Source organism: Nicotiana sylvestris, chromosome 5 (assembly GCF_000393655.2).
Source record: "Nicotiana sylvestris chromosome 5, ASM39365v2, whole genome shotgun sequence".
NCBI lineage: Eukaryota > Viridiplantae > Streptophyta > Magnoliopsida > Solanales > Solanaceae > Nicotiana > Nicotiana sylvestris.
The window spans coordinates 174,102,762-174,111,740 of record NC_091061.1 but is presented as its reverse complement, the minus strand read 5'-3'; the positions used below and the strand labels follow the sequence as shown (position 1 = coordinate 174,111,740).

Genomic DNA, 8,979 nt, shown 5'->3' with positions numbered 1-8,979 from the left:
AACGAAAAACAATTGAGGGAGAAAACAGGAGGAATTTCAACTCTCAGCTATTAGAAAACTCAACAACAAGTAGATTATATGAAAAATCTATATCATATCCAAATTTAAAAACCGGTGAAATCAAAAAAGGAACAGATGAAAAGAGATTACAGAGATGAGATCTATCTACGAGATCAACCTTGTTCTGATACCATGTGAAGATTGGAGCTGAAAGCAGAGCATTAGAGCTCAGCCATGTCTGCCATGGCATATGAGGAAGCTTCTAGAACTGTATGGAAGAATGAAGAAGAAGAGAAGTGGAGAGAATTATGAAGAGAAGCTCCAAACTCTCTACTGATATTTCACAGGGTATATATACACGTGCATATGCACAGCTGGCAGAGACTAACCACTAACAAAGAATTAACTAACTCCAACTAACTACTTGAAAATAATCTGATAAGTATCTCAATAGTAACTTTATGCTCCACGTCGAAAATACTGGATTCAGTTGAACCCGGTAACTTTAAGCTCCATCCGCCCCTAGTAACAGTCTTCCATCAAACTGTAACTATTTTCAAAAAAGACAATATATATATATATATATATATGTCACTTGAGTGCAAAAGTTAACACAAATTTAAAAAGGATTTCAGGCCTCAACAAAAAGGTCATGAGATTAAACATAAACCTCTAATTTCCTATTAGTGCTCTTAACTATAGCAATACCAACCACGAACTAATCTTTCTCTTTCTCTCGGATGTATGTTAGGTGCTAAAAATGACATTATAATCGCTCTTAAAATAATAGCCGAAAAATATATATTTTTATATATATATATATATACATTTTGTATGTTATATATACCGAAGATAAATATTTTCTGGCACTGATTAAAAATGATAGCACCCCATGAATCTTTATGAGAACTTCTAAAAATTAAGCGGAATTCCACCTTAACATGATAAATAGTGATGTCTCCTTATATTAGAGCACAGTTGTATGGGGTTAAATTTGACCCTCAACATCTCCACGTCGATGGGTACGCCTAGTGAGCATACGCCGACTAAAGCAAGGGTACAACTCGGGCGTAGGGATAAAGGCGACGTCATTTAAGACTCGGCGTCTTCACTAAGAAGATGTCACCTACTTTTGTACCTTTTTGATTATTTCGAGGAAGGTCTCCTACTATATAAAGGAGATCTTCACATTGTAACAGGCATCCGTGTTATTCTAAATAATACAACTTTCCTTTTATATCTCTAACGATTACTTTCTCTCAAGTTCATATCATCTTTTTATCTTTCAGATCTACTATAACAACATCGTTCTTGTCATATCTAGGTCACATTTTATTTGATTACGATTTACCCTCATTTATTTTTTGATTGTTTTTAAGCTTACAAAGTACATCAATAACTTTTAAGCCAAAAAACTTGGCGCCGTCTGTGGAGATTTCGAGAATCAAAATCATAGTTTGCACCTAGAGAACAATCGACAACCATTCTCTACACCACACAAAACAAAAGATGGCCGAAAATAACACAAGAATGAAAACAATAGTGGGTGTTACAGCCAATCTTTTGGGTCCTCTTAACGAGGCCGATGACGAAGGAATATTGAATGCAACCCCTAATACCACATCAGGTGCAGAGATCTCACCTTCCCCATCCGAAGATCTAACGATCTTGCACGAAAAAAGAGCTTCAATATCTGCTGCTAAGGAAGCACCCTCGGTGGTCAAGAAGATACTGGAAGAATGGCTAACAAGTACCCTTAGTGGCTTGGTTGAGAAGTTACCGCAAAGTAATGTGAGGTACATACCAACGGTAGGCATCACTGCTGCCATGGGTGAACCCGAGGTTGTACGAGCAAATAACGGGCCTGCCGATGCACAAACTAACAATGGCACGCTCACAACCATCCTTAAGAATATGGAAGAAATTAAGAATGAAAACAGGTCACTTCATGACCAGATGAAGGAACACCAGGAGAGGGTAGACAAGATCCCCAGTGCTCCCAAGTTGCTACCAAAATGTGGGTAGGTTCGTTGAACAACCGTATACCGAGGAGGCTGCCCCTTGCTCTATCCCAAAAACCTTCAAGATGCCACCCTACTTGAAGGTATATGACAGAACCATAGATCCCGAGGATCATCTGATCCACTACGTCACCGCTGTGAAGGGCAACGACCTAACAAAAGAACAGGTACTATCGGTGCTACTGAAGAAGTTCAGGGAGACGTTGATAGGAGGCGCCCTAACGTGGTACTCTCAGCTACCAGCTAAGGCGATATCAACGTTCGAGGAAATGGTGGATAAGTTCGTCACCGCCCATGCAGGTGAAAATAAACCAGAAATAAGGGTCAACGACATCTTCGCCGTCAGGAAAACCGCATGGGAGGGACTCAGGGACTTCCTAGCCAGATTTAACAGAGTAAGGATGAGCCTACCAAACGTGTCAGAAGGCATGGTGGTTGCCGCTTTCCAGAATGGGCTAAATAGGGACGGTTTAAGGGCGACTAAAAAGCTGCTAAGCCGTCTCATGAAGTACCCCCCTACCACATGGGAAGAAATCCATAACGCCTACTGTGCCGAGGTATGAGAAAACGAGGACGACCTCAATGGGCTGACCCAACGATTAACGACAATACACTTAGAAATTCGGAGAGATCGACGCAACGAAGGACGGCGGGAACAAATCCCGCGTCTCAACAGAGAAAGGCACCACCCCTAAGTCCGATCTTCTCATACGCCACCACCAAGGCACATAGATGCACTACAGCGACATGTCGCTCCACTCCGAAACGAAAGAGGTATGCCTCCTTTATTATCTGCCCATAACTTTTGCGTGTCTCCTTCAGAAATAGTGTACGCACTGGAGAAGCTGGGCATCAAGGTGCAATGGCTGACGAAGATGAAATCAGACCCCACCACAAGAAAATCAAACGTCCTATGTGAGTTCCATCAGGAACGAGGACACAAAACCGAAGACTGCATAGGCCTACGGTAAGAGGTGGTCAGGATGCTGAACCAGGGATACCTGAGGGAACTACTCAGTGACAAAGGAAAAATCAACTTTGCACGCGGACGGGAATAACCCCACGGGCCATCGAAGCCTCCCTCCCCGACACGTACGATAAACATGATCGTCGGAGGTGGCGACGACTCATCAATCAATCATGTCAAGTTCACCACCATGCACAAACTGAAGCGAACCATCGCCCATGAACGGTATGAAAACTTCGAAGATAGTATCACCTTTGATAAGTCCGATGCCGACGGTTTGTCTTTCCCTCATTACGATGCTTTAGTTATCACTCTACATATCACCTATACAGATGTTAAAAGAATCATGGTTGACGACGGAAGTGGCACCTGTATTATCCATCCAAGGGTCCTCGTACAAATGGGACTCGAGGATAAGATAATACCACGCTGCATCACACTAACTGGTTTTAATAATGCAGTGGAACAGACATTCAGAAAAGTATCACTGCCCGTTTTAGCAGGGGGAGTCATGCTGGAGACAACTTTCCACCTGATGAACCAGGAAATGACGTACAATGCCATCATAGGACGCCCATGGATACATGCCATGCGAGCGGTCCCTTTAAGCTTTTACCAAGTAATCAAATTTCCTACCCCATGGGGAGTATTCAGCATCCGAGGCAAGCCGCGCACCGCACAGGAATGCTACAAAATAGCTCAAGATTGCGCCCACACCAAACCACTTAAGGGGGCAAGTGCAGAGGCATATCAATCAGCTATGTCGGGGACTAAGGTCAACCCGATAGTAGACGCCATTAGAGATCCTGATGCCGTAGAGTCCTGCAAAGCTACGATCAAAGATCTCGACCCAGTCCAATTGGACGACGCTGACCTTACGAAGAAAGCCTACATCGGGCACAACCTCGCCAACCTAAGTAAGTATTGTGAATTCTTAACTAACCATGCAAACCTGTTTGCTTTTTTCCATTCAGATATGCCAGGAATCCCGCGAGACATCGCCACCCATAAGCTGAATGACGATCCATTACACCCGCCCGTGCGACAAATGAGAAGGAAATTCAATGCCGCTATCAATGAAGCTGTCAGTGAGGAAGTAGACAAATTACTGGCCAATGGCTCCATCAGAGAATCAAAGTACCCCCAATGGGTCGCCAATGTCGTCATGGTAAAAAAGAAGAACAGAAAGTGGAGAATGTGCGTGGACTTCATCGACCTGAACAAGGCATGCCCAATAGATTCATTCCCACTGCCCCACATCGACCAACTGATCGACGCCACTGCAGGACACGAACTACTGAGTTTCTTAGATGCCTACTCCAGCTATAATTAGATCATGATGGCCGAGGAGGACCAGGAAAAAAACGACGTTCATCACCTACCAAGGGACATATTGCTACAAGGTGATGCCCTTCGGGCTAAAAAACGCAGGGGCTACGTACCAAAGACTGGTCACCAAAATATTCAAAGAGTAGCTCGGTAAGACCATGGAAGTCTATATCGACGATATGCTGGTAAAGTCGACAAAGAAAGACGACCACCTCGACCATCTGAAGGAAGCCTTCGAGATATTGAGGAGGTACGGGATGAAATTGAACCCCGAGAAATGCACCTTCGGCGTGGCCTCAGGAAACTTTTTAGGATTTCTCGTATCACAACGAGGCATCGAGGTCAACCCAGACCAGATCAAGGCGATAAATGCAATACCTGAGGTTTTGAACATCAAAAACAGGTACAAAAGCTGATAGGGCGAATAGCTGCCCTATCCAGATTCATATCACGATCTTCCGATAGGTGCCATAAGTTTTTCAATGTGTTGAGGAAAGACCATGGGTTACAGTGGAACGAGGAGTGCGTCGAAGCCTTGAGAAAATTGAAAGCGTACCTATCTTCGCCACCACTGCTGGTCAAAGCGAGCCCAGGCGAACCCCTGCCGGTGTATCTGGCCGTATCAGAGGTTGTCATCAGTGCAGTCTTTGTCTACGAGAACGAAAGTACGCAATATCCTATCTATTACATTAGCAAAACATTAGTGGACGCCGAAACACGGTATCCACACCTTGAGAGATTAGCTCTGGCATTGGTCGTAGCTTTACGAAAGCTCCGACCCTATTTTCAATGCCACCCCATAAAAGTAGTAACTACCTTCCCATTGAGAAGCGTCCTACACAAGCCCGAATTATCAAGCAGGCTCGCTAGATGGGCCATTGAGCTCAATGAGCACGACATCTCATATCACCCAAGAACCGCCACCAAGTCGCAAGTACTTGCCAACTTTGTAGCCGATTTCAACACATAGATACTAATAGAGGCGGAACTAGAGGCACGTCGTGCCTCATCCGATACCGACCTATGGACTCTCTACACTGACGGCGCTGCCAATGCTTCGGGATCGGGACTGGGAATCGTCCTCGAGGTCCCCACGAGCAAAATAATTCGCCAGTCCGTGCGATACCCCGAAATGACTAACAACGAGGCTGAGTACGAGGCCGTCATTGCAGGTATGAAACTAGCCATCAAATATGGGGCTCGACAACTCGTTCTCCATTGCGATTCCTAACTCGTGGTAAACTAGGTCACCGAGACTTACCAGGTCAAGGAGCAGAGATTGCGAAAATACTAGTCAGAAATCCACCGATTAATGTGTGAGTTCAACGAGTGCCGCTTTGAACAAATTCCGAGGAAACGGAACGTCGAAGTAGACGGCTTAGCAAAACTGGCCGCAGCCACTAAAAACTTCAACAAAGAAAGCGTGGTCACTCTCCTCCATTCAACCGTTGATCACACTAAGGTACTCTCTTTAAATTGGACTTGGGACTGGCGCAATCAACTTGTATCCTATCTGCAGGATGGGACACTCTCACTTGACAAAAAAGAGGCAAAGAAACTCCGCGTGCAAGCCGCACGGTACTGCCTGATAAATCATGACCTCTACAAAAAGACATTTGGCGGGCCCCTAGTCAAGTGCCTAGGGCCGCACCAAACAAGGCTAGTGCTCGAAGAAGTACACGAGGGTCATTGCGGCGCCCACACAGGTAATCACGCCCTCGTGCGTTGCATTATACGGGTCGGTTATTACTGGCCCACTATGAAGAAAGAGGCAGCGGAGTACGTTCGCCGATGCGAACAATGCCAAAAGTATGCTCCCATGATACACCAACCAGGAGAACCCCTCCACTCAGTCACCTCCCCGTGGCCATTCATCAAATGGGGAATGGACATAGTCGGTCCCCTACCAGCGGGATGAGGAAAGGTATGATTTCTACTAGTTTTAACTGATTATTACTCCAAGTGGGTGGAAGCAGGTGCGTACGCCCAAATACGCGAACAAGAAGTCATCGCCTTCATATGGAAAAATATCATATGCCGTTTCGGCATCCCCAAGGAAATCAGCTGCAACAACGGACGACAATTCATCGGCCAAAAAATGACAGAATTCTTCGAAAAATGGCATATCAAGCGAATACTCTCCACGCCATACCACCCTGCCGCCAACGGCCAAGCAGAATCTTCCAACAAAACAATACTGAACATACTAAAAAAGAAATTCGAGGAAGCCAAAGGGCTATGGCCTGAGCTACTACCAGAAGTATTGTGGGCACACCGGACCACACCAAAATCCAACATAGGAGAAACGCCATACTCACTGGTCTACGAAACCGACGCAGTCATACCGGTCGAAGTCGGTGAACCAAGCTTGAGGTATTCACATACCAGCGGAACAGAAAACGATACAAACAGACTCCAAGACCTCGATGAGGCCAAGGAAAGGAGAGAAATGGCCCACATAAGAATGGTGGACCAAAAACAACAGGTCAAAAGATACTACAACAAGAAGGCCAAAATAAGACCACTCAAAGTGGGAGACTACGTCCTCAAGGCCAAAACGCTGGCATCCAAAGACCCAAGCGAAGGAAAATTGGGAACCAACTGGGACGAGCATTACAAAATCACAGCAACAGCAAGTAAGGAGCATTCCAGTTGGAAACAATGGAAGGAAAAACGCTCCAAAACAATTGGAACATCGCCCACCTCAAGTATTTCCATTTCTGAAAGGCGTCTCCCGAGTCGACTCTTTTTCCCTCACCCTAGTTTTATCCCAATTGGGTTTTCCCGGGGAGGTTTTTAACGAGGCGGCGGAGGGGACACCTGGAGATATTTGCGGATCAAGTTTATCATATCAGCCTCTCCATACGCTCTCTAGGCCGGCATGATAAAGGGAATGGACTAGCATGATCTCCAATGTGTAAGCGGCTACGACCATCTCCAATGTGTAATCGGCTACGGCCATCTCCAATGTGTAAGCGGATAAGTCCATCTCCAATGTGTAAGCGGCTAAGGCCATCTCTAACGTATAAACGGCTACGGGCATCTCCAATGTGTAAGCGGCTACGACCATCTCCAATGTGTAAGCGGCTAAGGCCATCTCCAACGTATAAACGGCTAAGGCCATCTCTAATGTATAAACGGCTAAGGCCATCTCCAATATATAAGAGGCTAAGGCCATCTCCAACGTATAAATGGCTAAGGCCATCTCCAATGTATAAACGGCTAAGGCCATCTCCAATGTGTAAGCGGCTACGGCCATCTCCAATGTGTAAGCGACTATGGCTGTCACACCTCCTTTTTCCGCACCCGCGAGGGTACAAGGGAGTTTTTTCCAATTAAAGGACAATCGAAACAGGATTTATTTATTTATTTCAGAGTCGCCACTTGGGAGATTTTAGGGTGTCCCAAGTCACCAATTTTAATCCCGAATCGAGGAAAACAATGACTCTATATTACAGTCTGCGTACCAGAAATCCGGATAAGGAATTCTGTTAACCCGGGAGAAGGTGTTAGGCATTCCCGAGTTCCGTGGTTCTAGCACGGTCGCTCAACTGTCATATTCGGCTTGATTATCTGATTTTATACAAATATGAACTTATGTGCAAATTTTAACTTTTAACTACTTTCATAATTATTATTATTAAGAATGTGAACATCGCTTAAAACATGTCTTTGGACTGCGTCACATGAAATGCACCCACAATCCGGAACATATTTTATTCGACGTTTTGGGATTTTGGATTTGGGTCGCATGAAATGCACACCCGAGTTTAAGAAGATAGATTATTAAAGGCGCACCTAAAACAACTAGCGTCTTGTTATTTTGGGGAAGGCCGTAAAATTCGCTAAACGGCACGTCTCGAATTCTAAGTAATTAAAGCACACATTTTTTTTTGTGAGGGCCCCGCAATCTGTGCATTTTATTTGGCGAGGCTCGTCTCATTTTATTTAAAAGGATAAACCTACAGTGACTACATTTCTTCTATTAGGTTTGTCTCTAAAAATAAAAGAAAACTTTCTTAATTATTTACATGCTAAAAAACGTAGCTTATTAATTATTAACTTACGGTTGATACAAATGGAGAATTGCAACGGAGTTTGTACAAAGAAATGTTGTTTTTGTTCTATATTCTATTATTCAAGGAAAATTGAAACACGAGATTAACGTACAATGATATCGAAGCAGATTATATTATGTGAGGAGGTTAAACATATTCGGCCTTGTTCATCATACGGACGGGGTTCAGTTAATTACTCCTTACATGCTTGATGCTTGAAAAAAAAAATGAGGCATTTGAAACGAACCTTTCTAACTTAATGTGATATTACTACATGTTTGACTACACGATTTTTCCTTTTTGCTTTAACCCAAATTGCTTAGTGCATTCGAATTGTGCATTACCAACTGATGAGTTAAGATGAAGCTAATGTGCTTAATGCATTTCCAATTCAACAGACCCTATGGGAAACCACTGTTGGCCGATAATCGTTACTATCCAACTAGCTTCTTCCTGATTTATATACAACCATAGATTACCAGACTAAATTCCTTATGAAATGAACACTGTTTTATTACATGGTTTAAAAGCCAGTATCTACCTGTTGAACACACAAATATTCTAAACTACCAGCAGCAGATTACAGGTAACTGTATTGATGTTT

At 44.0% G+C, this 8,979-nt stretch overlaps 1 protein-coding gene across 1 annotated transcript; it reads left to right on the top strand.

Annotated features, from left to right (window-relative positions):
* The first annotated feature begins 3,124 nt into the window (after nt 1–3,124).
* On the top strand, nt 3,125–4,321 carry LOC104214896 (uncharacterized). The gene has a single exon (XM_009764618.1). The coding sequence runs from the start codon at nt 3,125–3,127 to the stop codon at nt 4,319–4,321; it is 1,197 nt and encodes a 398-aa protein (XP_009762920.1).
* The last annotated feature ends 4,658 nt before the right edge of the window (nt 4,322–8,979 follow it).